At 39.2% G+C, this 19,924-nt stretch overlaps 1 protein-coding gene across 2 annotated transcripts in view; it reads right to left on the reverse strand.

The window, feature by feature from the left end:
* Atrn (attractin) overlaps positions 1 to 19,924 on the reverse strand; it is a 142,936-nt gene that overhangs the window by 92,518 nt on the left and 30,494 nt on the right. For both annotated transcript variants that reach the window (XM_038329374.2, XM_038329375.2), the window contains exons 4-6: positions 16,842 to 16,970; positions 15,617 to 15,822; positions 14,539 to 14,707 (exon numbers count right to left, since the gene is read on the reverse strand). In XM_038329374.2, the coding sequence (XP_038185302.1) occupies positions 14,539 to 14,707; positions 15,617 to 15,822; positions 16,842 to 16,970 (504 nt within the window). The remainder of the gene's footprint in view (positions 1 to 14,538; positions 14,708 to 15,616; positions 15,823 to 16,841; positions 16,971 to 19,924) is intronic.

The following is a 19,924-nucleotide window of genomic DNA, read 5'->3' on the forward strand; positions in this document are numbered from 1 at the left end:
AGCCTAAATTAAATTTTAAAAAGTTTTAATGTTTATAAAATTGAAAAGAAATCAAAGCACAAAGAGAAACCAACTCCACTGTTTCTTTGTTACATTAAGTAAATGTTTCTTATGTTTATCCATATAATCTAAGTTTAGGGGAAAAAAAAACTGGGAATGGAGAGATGGTTTGGGGCTAAGCATGCTTGCTCCAGAGGAGCAAGGTTTGGTTCTCAGGTACTGGGCAGTTTATAACTGCCTGTAACTATAGCTCCAAAGGATCTGACACCTTCTCTGGCTCCAACGGCAACTACACTCAGGTTTCATACACACAGTGACTATACACATAAATAAAAATAAAAGAATATAAGACTAGATTTACTGTTGGGCACTGTGGCTGTGCCTGTAATCCCAGTAGCAGAAGGCTGAAGTAGGAAGAGTGCAGTGAGTTCTTGGCCCCTACAGGCTACAAAGTGAATTGCAGGCCAGCTTGAAAAAATAGTGTAAGACCCTGCTTCAAAAACTAAACAGGTCTGTGAGGCAGTATAGTGCCAGAGTGTTAGTTGCCTAACCCTGGGCACCACCACCGAAAAGAAAAACAAAAAACAAAACAAAACAAAAAGGGCTGGCATGGTGGCAAATGCCTTTAATACTAGCACTCAGGAGGCAGAAGCAGATGTATCTCAGTGATCCTATATAATTCCAGGCCAGTCAGGGCAGTAGGGAGATCCTGTCTGTGTGGGGAGGAGGGGAACCAACCAACTAACCACCACTAACAAAACCCAATACAAGGGCTGGTAAGAAGGCTCAGTTGTGTAAAGGCATTTGCTGCCAAACATGAAAACCTGAGTTCAATCCCTGGAACCCACATAGTGGAAAGACAAACCCAACTCCCAAACACTGTCCTCTGCATGCCAGCACATAAAAGCAACAAAAATAGGAAAGAGGTTTATCAAAACATGCTAGTAAAAAGGAAACAAATGTCTATTGAAATTGATTAATAAATCATAGTTGTATAGATAACAATAACAAAAAACATTCAAGAAACATCTCAAAATAAATATCTAAAATAATGCTAAGCTAAAGAAGCAATATGCAGAGCATCTTTAATATCAGCACTCAGGAGGCAGAGGCAGGTGCCAGCCTGGTCTACAGAGCATGTTCCAGACCAGACAGGGCCACATAGTTAGACACTGTCTAAAACAAACAAAGGAAGCAATGCACTGAATATAATTTTTATGAAGACTAAACATAATGTATGTTGATGAAGCTTTGTGTTAGAGAATTTCACAAGATAGGCAAACAGATTCATAAAAGTATGAATTACTAGGACTACCACATTTTTACATCTATTTAAAGCAAGTGACACTAACATCAGGACCATGATCGTCTCTGAGCAGAACATAAGGCCTTCCTCTGCACTTGGGAACTTTTATTTCCGACATGGACAGAGGAGAATGAACTGGCATTTGTTAGCTTTTTTTCTCTGAACTTTTCCTTCTTAGTATATACCATCTGAAGCAAACGTAATTAATTTAAATGGAAACATCTATTAAATGTGACTAACACATAAATTGGTATTTAACTTGAATATTTTGGGATATTTATTTTAAAAGTAGATAAAAATTATTTCAGTTTGTTCTAATAATTAATTACTGATAATTACTATTCACTGCTATTTAATTAACACAATCACTCACTGAAGTTTCAGCAGTATATACTATGTAGTTTAGGCTCTATTAGCTCTCTGCTTTGAAGCTGAAACCGCTAGTACTCACATTCCCAATCCCATTTCTTCTCCTAGTTTTGCTCTACAACTTGCAGTGTCCATGTTCCTAACATTCACATCCCATTTTGAAACTTTAATCCCACAGTGATTTCGTACAGAGCCTGTGTACAAGCTGAAATCTCATCACAGTCCTCCTACTATGACTTCTTCAGCTTTTCCACTCTTTATTGGTTGAATTTCACTGTCAAGTGGTGTTTTGATTTAGAGATACCACCAGAACCCAGTGATTCTATGACAGCAAGATCTGAACATTCCAACACAGCTGAAGCACAAGAAAATGACCTTACACTAACTTGATGACAGAGGCCCTTACAGAGGAAATGAAAAAATTCTCTCAGAGAAATCAAGGAAAAGACAAACAAAAAAAATGAAAAAAAAAATCAATAAATTCCTCCAAGAACCCCCCCCCTCCCAAAATAATCAAACAAGTGAGGAAAACGGTTCAAGACTTGAAAACTGAAATAGAAGCAATAAAGAAAATACAAACCGAGGGAATTATGGAAATGGAAAATCTGGGTAAACAAATAGGAATACAGATGCAAGCATCACAAACAGAATATAAGAGATGGAAGAGAGAGTATCAGGTGCTGAAGATACAATAAAAGAAATAGATTTATCAGTCAAATAAAATATTAAATCAAAAAAATTCCTAACACAAAACATATAGGAAATCTGGGACACCATGAAAAGACTAAACCTAAGAATAATAGGAATAGAAGAAGAGAAGAGTCTAGCTCAAAGGCACAGAAAAAAATATTCAACAAAATTATAGAAGAAAACGTTCCCAACCTAAAGAAGACCATGTCTATAAAAATACAAGAAATTTACCAAACATCAAATATCCTAGACCAGAAAAAAATTCCCCTCACCAAATAATAAACAAAACACTGAATATACAAAATAAAGAATATTAAGAGTTGTAAAGGAAAAAGGTCAAGTAACATATAAGAGCAGACTTATCAGAAGTACACCAGACTTCTCAATGGAGACTCTAAAAGCCAGAAGGGCCTGGATAGATGTTTTGCAGACACTAAAAGACCACGGATGCCAGCCCAAACTTATGGGAAACTGTGAAAGCAAAGCTAAAAGAAAACTCCATAGCACTAAGTGCCTACAAAAAAAAAAAAATTGGAGAGATCTCACACCTGAAAGTTCTAGAACAACAACAAAGCAAACACACCTAGGTGGAGTAGATGGCAGGAAATAATCAAACTCAGAGCTGAAATCAATAAAATAGAAACAAAGGGAACAACACAAAGAATCAATGGAACAGAGTTGATTCTTTGAGAAAATCAACAATATAGACAAATCCATATGCAAACTAACTAAAAGACAGAGAGAGAATATCCAAATTAACAAAATCAGAAACCAAAGGGGGGAGGGGCGTAACAATAGACACTGAGGAAATACAGAGAATCATTAGGTCATACTTCAAAAACCACACATTGAGAAATCTAGAAATCGACAATTTTCTTGATACCAAAATTAAATCAAGACCAGATAAACAATTAAATAGACCTGTAACTCCTAAGGAAATAAGTCATTAAAAGTCTCTAATTCCCTTCCCCGCCCCGAGAAAAAAATTCCAAGGCCAGATGGTTTTAGCGTAAAATTCTACCAGAATTTCGAAGAGCTAATACCAATACTCCTCAAACTGTCACACACATTAAAAGCAGAAGGAACATTGCCAAATTCTTTTTATAAGGCTACAGTTACCCTGATACCCAAACCACACAAAGACTCAACAAAGAAAGAGAATTACAGACCAATTTCCCTCATGAACATTGATGCGAAAATACAACAGAATCTAAGAACACATCAAAAAGATCATCCACCATGATCAAGTTGGCTACATCCCAGAGATGCAGGGATAATTCAACATATGAAAATTTATTAATGTAACCCACCATATAAATAAACTGAAAGAAAAAACTATATGATAGCCTCATGAGATGCTGAAAAACTTTTGACAAAATCCAACACAACTTCATGATAATGGTCATGGAGAGATCAGGGACAAGAAACATACTTAAACATAAAAAAAGCAATATACAGCAAGCCGACAGCCAACATCAAATTAAATGGAGAGAGACTCAAAGTAATTTCATTAATATTAGGAAGACAAGGTTGTCCACTCTCTCCATAGCTACTCAATAAAGTATTCGAAGTTCTAGCTATAGCAATAAGACAACAGAAGGAGATCAAGAGGATATGAATTGGAAAGGAAGAAGTCAAACTTTTACTATTTGAAGATATCATAGTATACATAAGTGAACCCCAAAATTCTAACAAGGAGCTCCTGGTAAAATTCTACAGCTAATAAACACCTTCAGTAATGTGGCTGGATACAAGAATAGTCTTGTATTCCCCTATATACAAATGATAAGTGGGCTAAGAAAGAAATCAGGGAAACCAAGGGAGTCAACCACATGCTCCATTTCTCTACTTTTCACCTGGTCCTTCTTAGCAACTACTTCTACAACTGGAATAGCTTTAAAAATATCCAATCAGGCCGGGTGGTGGTGGCGCACGCCTTTAATCGCAGCACTCAGGAGGCAGAGGCAGGCAGATCTCTGAGTTCGAGGCCAGCCTGGTCTACAAAAGCTAGTTCCAGGACAGGCTCTAGAAAACTACAGGGAAACCCTGTCTCGAAAAAAACAAAAAAAAAAATCCAATCAGTTTGTATATTCTAGATTTGGGACTTGTATTAGTTACTTTTCTCACCAGGGTCAGCCTGACACAAACCAGAATCACCTTGGGAAAAGAAACTTCATTTGAGGAATTGCCTCAATCAGACTGACCTATGGGCATATCTGTGAGGCATTTCTTGATGGCTAATAGATCTAGGAGGGCCCAGCCTACCATGGACAGTAAGTATGTCAATGGGCAGGTGGGTATGGGCTATATAATGCAAGAAAGCTAACTAGCTGAGCATGAGCCAGTGGGAGGGCCAGCAAGCTAGTGAGCAAGCTAGTGAGCAAGCTGGTAACATTTCCCTTAATTCCTGCCTCTGCTCCTGCTCAAGTTCCTGACTTGATTTCCCTTAGTGATGGACAGTTACCCAGAAGTATAAGATAAAATAAACCTTTTCCTCCCCAAGCTGGCTTTGCTAAGTGTTTGATCACAGCAACAGAAAGCAAACTAGAATAAAAATAAAATAAACAAAAAACAAGACTGCCTTTTTTTTTTTTTTTTGCCCAGAGAAAGAGGAAATTCAATTATAAAGTTTCAGTGGTAATCTTTTTATTTTATTATTATTTTTTGAGACAAATCTCACCATGCATAGACAAAGCTGGCCTTGAACTCACAGAGATCCACCTGCTTCTGCCCCACGATTACTGAGATATTGGCATTAAGGTGTGCAGCACCTGTACAGCTCAACTGGAATAATTCTTTTCTTCTTCTGGTAGGGAGAGGTTGAGACAGGGTTTCTTTCTGTAGCTCTGGCTGTTCTGGAACTAGTTCTGTAGTCCAGGCTGGCCTCAAACTCACAGCAATCTGCCTGCCTCTGCTGGTATTAAAGGTGATCATGACCACCTCGCTCAACTGGAATCTTAATGCAGGAGGCCAAGACCATTTATTTTGTAAGAGGATCACGAGGTGACATAAAACGGAAACTATTTTTATTGTGTTTTATATTCTTGAGACAGGGTCATACTCTGTTGTAAGAATGGTTTGAAACTCAGCTAATCTAAAAAACTGTGACAACTCTCCTGCATTAGTCTCTCAATTGCTAGGGTCACATGCAAAAGCTACCATTCCCAGATTAGGAACTGTATTTTAATACAGCTTCAAATTGTGGGTTAGTAGGGTTGTGGAAGAAAGAAAATAAAGGTAACTCCTGAAATATACTTGATAAGAATGAGTGTAAATGACTATAAAATTTAAAACTGAAATTCAATATACAACTTTGCTTTTTGATTTTGAGACAGGATTTCATGTAGCCCAGGCTGATCTCCAACTTGTTATATAGCCATGGATGACCTTAAACTCCTGATCCTCTTTTCTCTACCTCCAGAGTGTTGAGATGATAGCATATGCCATCATGTCCCATTTTTTGAGGTGCTGGGATGAACCCAGGGCTTTCTGCATGCTAGATGGGCACTCTGCCAGCAGAGCTACCGCTTGAGACAGGGTCTTCTTGTCCAAAATACTACTTTTATAAAGAACCTCTATATTCACTGAAATTCCATGAAAACTAGTAAAGCAAGAATTGTGATTATACTAATATTTGTATGAAATATATAAAACCCTAAAACTCATCTTTTGATTGAGTACACATAGAAAAGATGCTCTAATATTTTTTAAAAAGGCTTACAGACAAAACGTACCATTAATACATACATCTAGAATACATGTGAAGTAAATGAAGAATTCAACTGATCCCCGCGTGGCTATAAGTACTCACCTGAGCACCTTCTATGAACTACGTTCTGAGCTGACAGAGTGAATCAAGCCCCAACAATGAGCATGTGCAATAATGGGAACACATACACATAATTTAAGATAAGTGGCAGTGCTTGAAAGGAATTCAGAACTATGAAAAACAACCACAGGGAGAACCTGTCTGAACCAGACAGTCAGGAAAGATCTCTTGGTGAGACAATTAGATTGACCTATAAGAGTGAGAAGAAACCAGCCTTCAGGCACAGCAACAGAAAATCTAGACAGAAGGAACAGTGGTGCAAAAGCCCTGGAGTAGGATGTACATGGTGCTTCATGAGCAAAGAAAGAAGACTGTTAGGGCAGCACGAAGGCAAGAGAGAAACAAATGGAACGGGGGATGGCAAACAGTGGTTAAATGGTGACGCAGGGCCATTATATTTAACTGGGTAGTATTAGTGGGAGGCTTTTTCTATGTGTGTAGTTTTTGTATTCGTTTTTGTTTTTTGCTATATAGAGCAGGCTGGCTCCTAACTCACTATCCTCCTAACTAAACTTCCAGAATCCTGGGAGTATAGTCATGCACAACCTGTTAAGTCCCTTGAGGTTCTTGAGTGGCCAGGCCCTGCTCCTGAGGACCTCCAACAGCCAGGCTCCACCCTGGCAATAATGGCTAGGCACAGCCCCTACAGATGCAGGCAGCCAAACTCAGGTGATGGAGGAGTGTCTATGTGTTACTTTAATTGGTTAATAAAGAAACTGCCTTGGCCCCTTTAATAGGACAGAAAATTAGGTAGGCGGAGTAGACAGAATAGAATTCTGGGAGAGAGAAGGCAGACGCTTCAGGCAGTCGCCATAGTCAGTCGCCATGCTTCTCCTCTCCAAGACAGACGCAGGTTAAGATCTCTCCTGGTAAGCGACCACCTCGTGGTGCTACACAGATTACTAAATATGGGATAAAGGAAGATGTGAGAATTAACCAATAAGAGGCTGAAACTAATGGGCCAGGCAGTGTATAAAAGAATACAGTTTCCGTGTAATTATTTTGGGTGTAAAGTTAGCCGGGTGGCTGGACACAGCCCAGCCGCTCCATCTACACTCAGGACTTGAAGACCTGAGCTTGAAATCCTAACAATCCCCGGGCTCGCTCCAAGATCAGGTTTTCAAGTCCCACCAATCCCCATCCTGGAAAGCTCCATCCTCCCTCCCAAGAAATGCTATATAAACCCTGTTTTCTGCTCAGTTCTCTGTAACTTCTCTCCTAAGCAGAGGCAGCCACCCTCCTAGGTTTTTCTCTACCAATAAATCTATTGTGTGAGGTTTGTCATGTAGTGTGACTTTGTGGTATTCCTTGGCTCCTAGCTGCCAGGATACCTTTCCTACACATTTGTAACACCTGCATTGGAGAAATTCCCCTCTCCAGAGCAGAGCTATAATACATGTATTGGGGAAACCTTCCCCCTCTGAACTATAACACAATGGGAAGACTTTTCCCTCAGAGCCAACATACAGCCAAGTCTGGCTAACTATGGCTTTTAAGAATATATTAAGAGTTCTGACTCAGATGCAGAGGAAGCAAGAAAAAGCCAAAAAAGAAAAAAAAAAAAAAAGAAAAAGCCAAAAAAGGTACTGAGTCATGTGGCTAACATAGACAAGAATAATGGGCTAGGGGCTGGAGAGATGGCTCAGAGGTTAAGAGCACTGCCTGCTCTTCCAAAGGTCCTGAGTTCAATTCCCAGCAACCACATGGTGGCTCACAACCACCTGTAATGGGGTCTGGTGCCCTCTTCTGGCCTGCAGGCACATACACAGACAGAATATTGTATACATAATAAATAAATAAATATTTTTAAAAAAAGAATGGGCTAATATAAGTTATAAGAGCTAACAAGAAGCGCTTGCTGACCTTTCAGAGGACCTGGATTCAGTTCCCAACACCCACATGACAGGCCCATAGCTCTCTGGAACTCCAGTTTCACCCTCTTCTGGCACTGCTTGCATGTGGTGCACGCGCGCGCGCGCGCGCGCACACACACACACACACACGAGACATAAATAAATAAATCTTTTAAAAGAAAGAAAAAGAAAAGAAAAGGGAATGAGGAGCTGAAGACATGGCTCAGTTAGTGAAGTGCTTGTCACACAAGTTTGGGTTGTGCTTTTAACACCGTGGAGGCATAGACAGGAAGAATCCCCAGGTTTTGCTGAGTATGCACTAGATTTAGTTAGAAATCCCGTCTCAAAAAAAAAAAAAAAAACAAAAAAAAAAAAACAAAACAAAGTGGAGAGCAATTAAGAACAATCAACAATGACTACCGGCTTCCACACGGGAACAAGCGTACACACACAAGGACAGAAAATGATGGCAAGGCAAGCATAAAACCACACAAACGACACACATGGCTCTTACAAACATCTAGTGTTAGCCACAGAAAGAAAAAATCATTTTTACAAGTTTAATTCTTCCTTTTCTATTCATGGAAGCAGTGCTAGGGGTGAGTGTAGTCAGATTTTTATTTGTACATTTGTTTATTTTTGAGATAGGATCTCTGCATGTACCTACAGCAGCCTCAAAATCACAAACTTCCTGCTTCTGCACCCTAGGTTCTGGGACTGATGACAAGCACATGCCACCACACTCAGCTCTAGGTTTAGGGCAGATTTTAAAGATAGTGCCAATAAGACCTGATGATACACCATAACAGTGAGATACTTGAGTACGCACGATACTCCTCAGCTCTGCTACATGGTATAATGCCCTCCCTTGAGTATAAACAGAATCACTGACTCGCTTCTAACCAGTGGGAAGCAAAGATGACAGAGTGTCATTTCTGTGATGTGCACTGTTAGCAAGATTCAGTCAAGTCTCTCCTTGTGGCTTTATGACATAAGCATAGGCACGGGTGAGAGCCAGTGACAACTGGGCATGGAAAGACTTGAGCAGATAAAAGCAACCTCTGTGAACTAAAGGCAGCGTCCAGCATGAATCAGAGAGATAGCTTGGGGGTTAAGAGTGCTTGCTGTACTCTTAACAGGACCAAGTTTGGTTCCCAGCACCTATGTTGCAACTGTTGGTAACTCTGCCCAGGTGGATCCAACACCCTCTACTGGCCTCTTGAAGGCAATTGCACACACACAGCATTCACTTACAGAAACACATACACATAAAATAAATCCTAAAAGAAATAACATGGCAGGAAGATTTAGGATTATTATTTTCAAAGTAATAGTCATTTAGGGAAAGCTTGTTTCATTCTAAAATACATGTATGGATTTACCAAGGAGAGTATATATAGGAAATAGGAAATAGGTTTGCAAATTTTTTTGCATGGAGAATATAAAACAAAGGTAGTACAATTTCTTCAATTGTCACACTTTGGGAGGGTGAGGTTGTTTCCTATTTTGGGTATAAGGCTGATAAGATGCAGTGAGAAAAGGGACTCTATATATTAGTCCTCATGTTACATTCTCCACTTCACAGATAAGAGACAATTCCAAAGACTTGCCCAAGTAGAGAAAAACTCCCATTAAAACAAGACCTGTCACAGACATACATGCAGGCAGACACCCTCACACCTAAATATAAGAACAAGTCTTTACAATAGCAAGAACAACAAGAGATGTGGCTGAGCTGAGGTGCACAGTTCAGAGATGAGTCTCCATGCTGCAGCAGTGAACCCCTCAAAATTTCAGTTTTAAAAAAATGACTCCCCAAAAAATACACTGCAAAACCTGGGAAAGAAAACAGAATAGAAAGACTTAAAAGGCTGAAGAGGAAGGGTCTGGATTAAGTGCAATAATGGGAAGGTGGGGATTTTCCTGAAGACAAGGAGATTTATAGATGTCAACCATACTTGGAAACCTGAAGAAAACTGAGAGTCCAGAGTTCACTAAAGCACTTCTTAATTTTCAAAAAGCTGGCAAAGGAAAGGATGGTACAAAGGGAAGTCTTTATGCGACAGTGACCCTGATGGTAGCAAACTAAAGGAGAAAAGAGATGCTGTTGACAAAGTAAGAAGCTTTGCCCTAGGTCTTGATCCTCAACCAATACCTGGAGTCACAGAGAGCAATGGAGAATTGGTGCTTCTCACGAAATGGAAGGATTTCAAAGATGTTGCAGAATATTACTTTAAGATGTGTTTCATTTGTTTATGCTGTGGAATATTTGCTTAATGATGCAAAGATGTGTTGCATTCTTTTATGTTGCATGTGTTCAACCCTGTAAAGCTGTGTTACTCTGTCTTAAACACCTGATTAGTCTAATAAAGAGCTGAGCAGCCAATAGTTGGGCAGAGAAAAGACAGGCAGGACTGCTGGGCAGAGAGAATAAATAGAAGGGGGAAAGGGAGGAAGGAGCAAGGAAAGAAGTGGCCAGCCATCCAGTCACCCAGCCAGACACAGAATAAAGGGAAGAAAAGATATACAGAAATAGAGAAAGGTAAAATCCCAGAAGCAAATGGTAGTCGGGATAATTTAAGAAAAGCTGGCTAAAAAGCCAAGTTAAGGCTGGGCATTCATAAGAATAAGCCTCCGTGTTGTGTGATTTATTTCTGAGCTGGCTGGTAGGATCCCAAAGAACAAAGAGCCAAAAGAGTAAAGAGTTAAAAAAACAAACAACAACACAAAGAAGCTGATTTGGTGCTGGCAAAATGAAGTGTCCTCAAGTTGTAATTGTTTTTCTTTAGCCTTCATTTTTATGCTATGTGTACATGTCCGTGTACTCCACATCCTGCAGTGCCTGCATAGGCCACAAGAGGGCGCTAGATGCTCTAGAACTGAAGTCCCAAGTGGCTGTTACCAGGATTAAGTGCTCCTAATAGCTCAGCAGTCTTTCCATCCCCTCCACTTAATACTTTTTATTATTATTATTACATTTATTTATTTGGAGCAAGAGTGTATATTTGCCAAGCCACCAAGAAGAATGTGCCTTGACAACTTTCATGAGTCCATTCTTTCTTCCATCCATGTGGGTCTTGGGTCATCAGGCCTGTGGATCAAGTACCTTAACCTGGCCTCTGATATTCTCTATGTTCTCTAAATTTTTTGGTGATATTTTCTATCCTTTCACTTGATTTTTATATGTGCAGCTGCTAGTTGTAGTATTTTTAAGATGTTTGCCTTTAAATTCCTTGTCAGATAATTCTCAAGTATGTCACCCAATGTCATTGTCTCTTTAACTGCTTTTTTCCTCATTCAAACTGAGATTGTATCAGCTCTTGGTTGAGCAAATTTTGTATATCGCGCTGTGAGACTCTGTATCTTCTATTATAGCAGACCTTCTCTGAGACCACTCCAGTGGGATGGAGAAGGTTAACTTATTACTGCTATTACTGCCAGTGGGGGGTAAAAGTCCAAGTTCCCTACATGGCCTCTCTTGGCATTGCAGGGTGGAAGCTTTATTTTTTGCCTGGTAGAGCTGAAAGTCCTATCTCCCTATTTGGTGTCTCTGGTACTAATCCTAATAGCTAGGGTATCTCACTATATTCTGGCAAGGATGGACATCCCGGCTCTTTACTTTACAGGCACAGATGAGGCCAGGGCTAGATTTTTGTGGTATGTGGCTGGCATACAGACATTACTATTAAAATTTTGTCTTTCTAAATCTTTGGACTAAAAAGAGAACACAAGCTTTTCTGGAAGAGCTTGCTTTAAAATTACTTTTTATTCTTTGGAGATGGTAGATATATATATAATCTAGGTCTTGTATGTGCAAGGCAAGAGCCCCACCTCCGGGCTACATCCTAAATTGTTTCCTTAGGGCTTTTTTTCTCCTTCTACCTATCATTATTTTCAAATTGCCAATGTCCTCAACAGTAAGTTTAAGACACACAGGCAAAAGAAAAGCCTTAGAGCTCACTGCAGTGTTGTTCACGGTGCTCAGGAATACATAGTCAGACTGGGGTTTTTTGTTTGTTTGTTTGTTTTTGCTACTGTTTAGTTTCTCTTGTTGGTTTTACATACCGTGTTTTTAACTATAGTTAGCAATGAAAAAAATTTCTTAGTCCAGAAAGATGGCACAGAGGGAAAAAGCACTCTGCTGCGAAGTCTGATGACCTGGGTGTGACCCTGAGAGAGTGTGACCTACAGGGAGGAGGCAGGGAATGGAGTTTCCAGTCATTCTCTGACTGCCACACAAGTGCTATGGCACATGAGTTCTCACACACAAAATTAACATGGAAATGTAAAAAAAAAAAAAGTAGTGATATTCATTTGTATTTTAAAAAATAAAGCTTGTTTGAAGATCAGAACACAAAACAGCCATACTAGTTGGCCACACAGGCCAGGCAGTGGTGGCACACACACACCTTTAATCCCAGAAGCCACACTAGTAAGCCATAGAGGTTGGGCGGTGGTGCACACCTTTAATCCAGCCCTAGAGAGGAATGTAAAATGGGATGAGCAGGAACGCACTCTCTTTAAGTCTCAAGATTTTATAGAGGTTAAGAGTTTTCTAGGGGCTTTGCTGCTTTGCTTTTCTGATCTTCAGATTGAACCCCAATATCTGTCTCTGGGTTTTATTACTCGTGCTACAAAAAGATCTTTTATTTTTTCTATATGATTTAAGATTCCTGTCTCAATATTCCTTTTCCGAGGCAGCATCTATATGTGTCTCCTTTCACATTTGTCTTCAATTCTGAAATTATTTTTAGAATTGTTAACTTTGATCATTTCATTTCTGAGTTTGTCTAGTAGACCGTTCTTTCATGATGCACATCACTTTCTTATCATTAAACTTGTTTCAGAATATTAAAGCTTTCCATCAATTTTATAAGGTTTTATTTCACTGTCCTAAATTACTGTGTGTGTTTTAATGACTATATCTGGGGTGGTTCCAAAACTATATGTGACAGTTTGACTGAGAATGGCTCTAATAGGTTCATATATTTGAACATTTGGCCCTTAATTGATGGAAATGTTCTGGAAAGGATTAGGAGGTATGTATGGCCTTATCAGATAATGTCACTGGGAGTGAACTTTGAGATTTCAAAAGCCTATGCAAGGCCCAGTCTCTGCCTTCCTCCCTCCACCCCCGCTCCACACACACACACACACCATGCTTGCTTGTGGATGAGGTGTTAAGTTCTCAGCTACTGCTACAGTGCTATGACTGCCTGCTGCCATGCTCCCTGCCATGATGGTCCCAGAGTAAGCTCTCTGAAACTGTAAGCAAGTCCTTAATTAAATGCTTTCTTCTGCCTTGGTCATGGTGTTCAAAGCAATAGAACAGCAACAAAGACACTAAACCATACTGCCATAGTCCTACTCATTGTAAGGTGATTGCTAGTGCTTTATAATCACTAATAGAAAATGCATAGAAAATTTTACAGACTATAAAATACAGCATTTACAAATTAAGTATTTATAAATCTCTTCTTGAAATCTAACACTCCAAAGCTAATTCTAATGTGATAATGTATAGTCTACCTTCAAATAAGCACAGACTTCACACCCTGGAAATTATTAGACAAAGGCAGTTTATGAAATCATCTGACATATGAAAATTATTAAAATACTGAGTAACTTCTATTTATATAACCCACTATATATCTAAAGCAAAATATCAGAGACAGTATCTTAAAAAGATAAATTGTTATCATGTCAATGAATTCTTTGGAACTCTCAATTTTAAATCATCAACTGTGGTGGTTTAAATGAAAATGGCACCAGAAGCTCATAAGGAGTGGCACTACTGGGAGGTGTGGCCTTGTTGGAGGAAGTGTGAGATTGGGGACAGGCTTTGAGGTATCAGATGCTCAAGTCATACCAATTGGGGCATTTTCTTCCTGCTGCCTGTGGATTCAGACGTAGAACTCATAGCTAGCACCTTGTCTGCCTGCAGTCAGTCAAACTTCCCCCCATGATGATAATGGACTAGACCTCTCAAACTGTAAGCCAGCCCCAATTTAAAGTGTTTTGGGTTTTTTTTTTTTTTTAATGTTCTCCTTTTTAAGAATTGTCATGGTATCTCCTCGCTGCAACAGAAACCCTAAGGCATCAACATACACACACATACACACACACACACGCAGAGTTTAAGCAGAGATTTTTTTTCTCAGTAATTACTTAAGATTTCTTGTCTTTTTTATTATTTTTATGCCTTAGTTTTTTTTAAAGTGTAAACCTAAGTTTCTTACAAAAGCATTTAAACCATTTACAGAGCTGAGAGAGTAGAGCATTACAAACCTGGCAACCTGCACTAAATACCCCAAACTCATGTAAAGATGAAGGAGAAAACCAGCTCCACAAAGTTGTCTTTTGATCACCACTTATACACCATGGCACATACTACTTACACACCATGGCACACACACACTTTCACCACCACCCCCATCATATATACACACAGTAGTAATATATAAAAAATTTTAAATTATAAAGCCACTTACGCTAAAACCATGCTATAATCTGAGTGGTTGAACATATATCCGCCAACAACCCACATTATATTCCCATTGACCACAGCTTTATGAGAGGCTCTGGGGAGCTTTACATCAGAATACTCCTCTCGAATCCAGAAAGACTGGTTAGCTGGCACAGGAACTGAACACCCAGGACCTAATTAAAACAAACAACAAAACAAATAGTTTCACAAAATGCAGCATAAAAGTTTATAATTTTCCAAATTCTAATCTAAATGCAAAGAATATTCAAAGAATAGAGGTTCCTTTAGCATTTAAGCATCCAACATCTTTAACTCGTGGGGTTTTATAATTTTTTGCATGTATGAGTGTTTTGCTTACATGTATGCCTATGTACCACTTGCCTTACTGTTGCCCACTGAGGCAAGAAAAAGGCATTGGATCCCTGGGAACTGGAGTTACAGATGTTGTGAGCTGCTATGTGGGTGCTGGGAATCAAACCTAGGTCCTCTCGAAGAGCAGCCAGTGTTCTTAACCAATAAGCTTAACCAATAACCTTTAGCACCTAACTGGTGTTTTTAATTTCTTCACGATACTGACCAAAATCAATCACTCCCTAGCAAAATTTAGTATCATACAGTTCCTGATGACTTGGCAATATTCAGATTAAATTTTCAGTAAAAATCTTGCTTAAGAAGCTCTTAGGGGAAAGGGCCGACCAAGGGGTTATCAATTCAAGTGGGAAAGACCTTATGGTTAAAATATAATGACAGATCTAAATCTATCTTCTGGTAAACTCAGGAGCTGAACAGATGGAAGAGACTAGCTCTCCCCTAGCTCTCAGCTTCATTCTCTGCCCCTCTAACATGAGACCATGGTCCCTAATTTTCATGAATGAGTTACAAACGACATGTCAAACCTTTCCAGAATTCTAAGGATATCAATTAACAACCACACAGGTGTAAATTTTAAAGAATCTGGATAAAGGGAGGTGAATGCTTGAATGCCATCTGATACATATTAACATAAAACACACAGCTGCTAAAATAAACTCCCTTAAGGTTCCCTAAACTACAATCTCTGAGACCGAAAGGACAGCTCCTACCCTGCCAGTGGGGGGAGCAGGAGCACCCTCTGACATCACTTGCATTACAGATGCCTCGGTGAGGAAAGCCACAGTTGTCTGTACAATGAGGAATGTCACACGACTCCCCTTTCCAGTTCTCAGAGCATTCACATTCGACAGTATTGCTGCTGTTGCTGTTCTTGCATTCTCCTCGGCCTGAGCAATTATTCGGACACATGTCAAAACTACAGAGAGGAGAAAACTAAGTCAATAAAAGCAACACTTCAATTGTAATCAGAACCTTCTCCTACACAGCTTAAGGGTCTGATTGTCTTCAATTCAGTCACAAGTATAACCACAGGACTTACCATTTAGCCCATGTGTACTTACTGAGCTCTGTGTAGCTAGAGCCCAAGGTTTAAGTAATGAAATCACATCAACTCTATTGGATTTACATATGAAGAAGATAAGAATAAATAACTCAAAAAGTTAGAGTAATTACAAAACAAAAGAGATTTGTGCAAAATCACTCAGACTTGGCTCTAGGTTGGGAACCAGGATCCTATTCTTCCTGGTAGCTCATTACTAATGAGTTCTACGAAAGTGCCAAGTTCATGTTGGGAAATGGCAGAAAGAAAGGAATCCAATGAACTGCCGATATATTCATGGTACACAGTTCTCTGTAAAGACTCTGAGAATTAGTAGAATTTAAGATTACTGCCCAGTGATAAAGTTAAAGATCTTTAGTAACTTTATCAACTCATGTCAGACAGAGAAGAGCAGTAAACTTCATGAGTTTAACTGTGTCTCATAACATGACTTAAGATAACAGTATTGATAACTTTGACATGACATAGTTCAGACTTTTTAAAGGACTGAATTACTGGTTTATTATAACAGTTTAAGAATAAAGACTTCTACTACTGATTATTGCTGAGACACTACCAGTCTTTGTTAAATGCACAAAGCAAACGGCTGACATTTTCTTCCAGCAGCAAGAAGAATGCCCCTCTCTTCCAGGAGATGCTCAGAGACAAGACTAGAAACTGTGGTCCCAACCACTGGGGCTGACATTTGTTTAACCTTTTAGCTTCCGTTCCCTCAATTATACAATGACAAAAACAGTGAATATTTAAAAAAATATTAGTTAACAAAGTCCATATTAATTTTTAGCAAGATACCTGACTTGCTGTAAGCCCCAACACACTAGCATTATTAAAAGGCTTTTGAATATTATCAAAAATATTAAATCTAAAAATCTTACTTGTAAGTGATATTAAATCCAGTCAGATTATAAGCAGCATCACTGAAAAAATGAAGCAGTGCATAACCTGAAGTGACAGTGACCTCCGGGGCCGTCTCATTGCCATCTCTTTCAGGAACAATGAGGCCACTGGAATGCAAACACAGACCAAATTACAGCAATTTCAACAGAATTCATCTCTACAATTTTCAATCTAAGTCTAGTCAGTCGTGGATCTGCTGAGAAGCAGCCCTGAGTCTGCTGGGCTTCCTCTAGTCTGTTGTTGCCACTGCTGTTTGTTTGGTCTTCTGTTCCTGTGTTCTGACAGAGTCTGAACGTACCTCTAGCTGGCCTCAAACTCACAGACACCCCCCCCACATCTTCCCTCCTGAGTGCTGGGATTACAAGCATGCACTACCAATGCCCAGCTTCTAAAACAATTTGAAACCAATGACTTTGGATTTTTTGTTGTCGTTATAAAACTTTTTATGATCGTCTCAAGCAAGACTCTACAATCACATAAATAACAAGATATGAACTGATAATTACCAAATATGTACTGCTGAAAGAGAAAATATTTTATATATGTTTATTTAGTAATATGTATCGTATTACATGATACACCTACTATCATATATTACTTACTATATATGTTAATAGATACTAGATATATAGTAATATGCATCACTTTTCTATTTATATTTTTATATAAACCATTTATAAAAGTTTTATGTCTCAGTATGTATATTTTATAAATGGTTTATATAAAAATATAAATAGAAAAGTGAACTGAATCTATAATCCTTATACTATTAGCTTTCAGATGCATATTCTTTGCTCAACTGGTAACATACATTTTATGTCCCACTTTACAAACAGTACACAAGAAGCATTTCTGTCTCTGAAGGCTCTAAAAAGCTCTCCCTGGGATCTTAGTAAGAGCCCAGTAAATAATATTCAAAGTATTCGGTGGGTGCCAGTAAATTCACGTGAAGTAAAGAATTACTGAATCAGAAACTACCATTTTTAAGATATTTGGCCCATAAAACCATACCAACTTGTTTTCTAAAAGATATATGTTAACTTGAAGGCTGGGAATGGTGTCACATGCCTTTAACTCCTGTACTCAGGAGGCAGCTACAGAGATGTCTGTGAGTTTGAGACTAGCATGGTCTACATAGTGAGTTCCAAGTAAATATGTATGATAACTTGAAATCTCAATACAGAATAAAAGTATCCACACCCATCTCACATTACCAACAGCAAGGAAGATGTTGGTATTGCTAGTTTAATAAATGATATACTCCCAAGGTTAATTATTTTTCACGTTTATCAATTCACTACGATCACTGCCACCAATCAATCAATACCAAATGCCATGTAATATGCTCCACACATACAACTCTACCCAATGAATAAACAACTTGTCCCCTATTACCCTCTCCCTTTCACTCACTCAACCCTTAGAACCCTCACTTTTCTGAAGGTTACACCAGGTAAATTCCTATTTCAGCAGGGCTATGACCATCTTAAAAGCTCACTGACTGGCCTAGAAATTCTCTTTGTAAAAGAGATACTTTCTCATATTCACAGAAAAACAATGAATCTTACTACAGCACTGTTTATATGACAACAGGTAAAAAAAAATCACCTCACTGGTCATTCATAGGAGTTGATTAAATGAGTCGATACAAATCTAGGTCTGTAAGACTAACAAGAGGCTTGTGAAGACAATATACAGGTAGAGCAGGGAGGCACACAGCAAACAACTGGCCTAGTGCACCTGCACTTAGGTGAATGCACATAAAAGTGACTGGAAGAGTACATAAACAGGGAGTGAACATAAGAAGAGAATGGGGCTTTTCATTTAATTTGTGTGTGAACACGTGTGTGTGCATGTTGTCTGTACCTGTTGGGAGGGTTACATGTGAGTATGCATGTAGAAGCCAGAAGTCACTATCAGGTATCTTCATTCACTCTCCACTTTTTTCTTTAGAGACAGAGTTTTGCTTTGTGGTGCTGGCTGGCCTGGAACTCACAAGGCAAACCAGGATGGCCGGAATTCTCAAAGACCCACCTACCCTGCCTCTTGAGCGCTGGAATTAGAGCCACCAGATGGCTCACCTCATTTTTTGAGGTAGGATCTTACTGAGCTCACTGATTGGCTAGACGGGCTGATCAACCAGCTCCTGGCATTCTCTTGTTTCTGCCTCCCTCAACATTGCAATCAACATGCTCACAAACCACACCTGGTTTTTTATGTGAGATCTAAATTTAGATCTTCATGTTCGTGTGATAAGCAATTTAACAACTGAGCCACCTCTCCAGTCCTCACTAAAATTTTAGTCTGAAGATAAAACAGGAATGCTAAGATTCTGACAGTACGCAAGGGCACATTTTCTACTATGCATCAGTTAATAAACACTAAGTGCTTGAGCTGGAGAGAAGGCTCATTGGTTAGGAGGAGCACTTGCAAATCACCTGGGTTCTGTTCCCAGCATCTACTACCTGTAACTCCAATTCTAGGCAATTTGCCCTCTTCTTGGCCTCTGCAGGAAGGAACAAAGCAATAATGTGGTGCACATACATGTATACATGCAAACAAATTTGTAAAATAAAAATCCAATTTTAAAAAAACTACTAAATATTTAACACACTTGAGGCATTGTTCTAGATACCAGGAATACAACAATGAACAAGACAATGTCTTTGTCCTCATGGAATTCATGGAAGCCTATTACAGAGTACCACACAAGGGTGTGTATACACACAATACCACTCAGAGGTAATTCAGTGCAGGCAACAACATAGGAAATGGACAGAAAGTGCTGCTTTGGAAAGAGAGAGGAGGGCTGGAAAGAGGTGAAGTGACTTTTGATCAGACATTTAGGTGAAACTATTAGCCATATTGGTGGTTTAAATAAGCAATGTTACCCATAGTGTCAGGCATTTGAAGACTTGGTCCCTGGTTTGGTGGTGCTGTTGGAAACAGTTAGGGGAGGTAAGGCCCGTCAAGTGGGCAGGCTTGGCGTAAAAAGCCTCACGTATTCCAACTAGCACTCTGCTCTGTGCTTATGATAAAGCCCGTGAGCTCCAGTTGCCAT

Source organism: Arvicola amphibius, chromosome 5, assembly GCF_903992535.2.
Source record: "Arvicola amphibius chromosome 5, mArvAmp1.2, whole genome shotgun sequence".
In the NCBI taxonomy this organism is placed as follows: domain Eukaryota; kingdom Metazoa; phylum Chordata; class Mammalia; order Rodentia; family Cricetidae; genus Arvicola; species Arvicola amphibius.